Genomic DNA, 953 nt, shown 5'->3' with positions numbered 1-953 from the left:
TGTCTAAAAACACAATTCTCCCGGCCTCCGCGGGTTACGCGCTTTGGTGTATTAAGTACTAGAAAGCCGAGCCCGTGATATCAGATACTGTCGTTAAGCAACATCTCAAGCTTTTGTTGTTGTTGTTGTTTTGTTCTTCTCTCCAGTTATTAAAAATAGGCTTTTTTATAGGTACTCACCATTGTTTCTTTGCTGTCCTGGATACAGAAGTGTCTTAAAATCCAGTCTCTCCAACAGATGCTGGAAGGTAATGTGTCTTGTTTGAAGTCATCATGTGAGAACTTCTGCTTTGCTCAGTGGATCGCCCACCACTTGGTGTGACTTATGAATCTAATAACCCTTTGCAATATCCGCAAGCTTAAACTCTCCACCACCTTGGTGCCTACAGAAGACAGAAAGCAACTGGCAGGGAGTTTTAAAAACCTATAGATTTACGCAAACGCCTTAGCTCAGAGTCACGTTTCCCTCTGAGTTCTTACGTGATCTTAATGAATGAGAGGGGTTACCAACAACACACTATAAAACGTGATCGCAGCCGCCTCCCAGGAAACTGGAGCGGGACAGTAAGTTCCCGAAGAAAGTCCTGGCCGGCGGGAAGCGCCGTGCAGTGAGCCCTGACTCCCACCGCCCTCCTTCCACCTCCCGGCTCGCACCTGGGGCCGTGCAAGACGAGCCGGCTCTGGAGATTTGCAGTGAGGACAGGTAAGTAACCATTTGGAGTTTTTTTGTGTTTGGGGTTTTTTTTTTCTTTCTTTCTTTCCCCGTGTGTTTTTGTTTGTTTGGGGGTTTTTTTGTTTGTTTGGTTTTTTTATTTGTTTGGGTTTTTTTTTTTAATGTCACGTTCGCTCTGCGCTCACACGGGAAGTGCTCCAGGGACTTGTTGCATACTAGGTCCTGCCACAAGAGGAGCATGGCACAATTGCCAAGACAAGCTGCCTTCGGAAACCCCTGCT

General features: G+C 46.5%; 1 protein-coding gene across 1 annotated transcript in view; it reads right to left on the bottom strand.

The window, feature by feature from the left end:
- BDNF (brain derived neurotrophic factor) overlaps positions 1–494 on the bottom strand; it is a 38,674-nt gene extending 38,180 nt beyond the window's left edge. Inside the window, exon 1 of the mRNA XM_008931461.3 lies at positions 180–494. Within this exon, the coding sequence (XP_008929709.1) occupies positions 180–182 (3 nt within the window). The 5' untranslated portion in view covers positions 183–494. The remainder of the gene's footprint in view (positions 1–179) is intronic.
- Positions 495–953: the final 459 nt, after the last annotated feature.

Source organism: Manacus vitellinus, unplaced genomic scaffold (assembly GCF_001715985.3).
Source record: "Manacus vitellinus isolate BGI_N305 unplaced genomic scaffold, ASM171598v3 scaffold_57_pilon, whole genome shotgun sequence".
NCBI classification, from domain to species: domain Eukaryota; kingdom Metazoa; phylum Chordata; class Aves; order Passeriformes; family Pipridae; genus Manacus; species Manacus vitellinus.
Note: the sequence above shows the minus strand (reverse complement) of the source record. Positions and strands in the feature narration are given on the sequence as shown.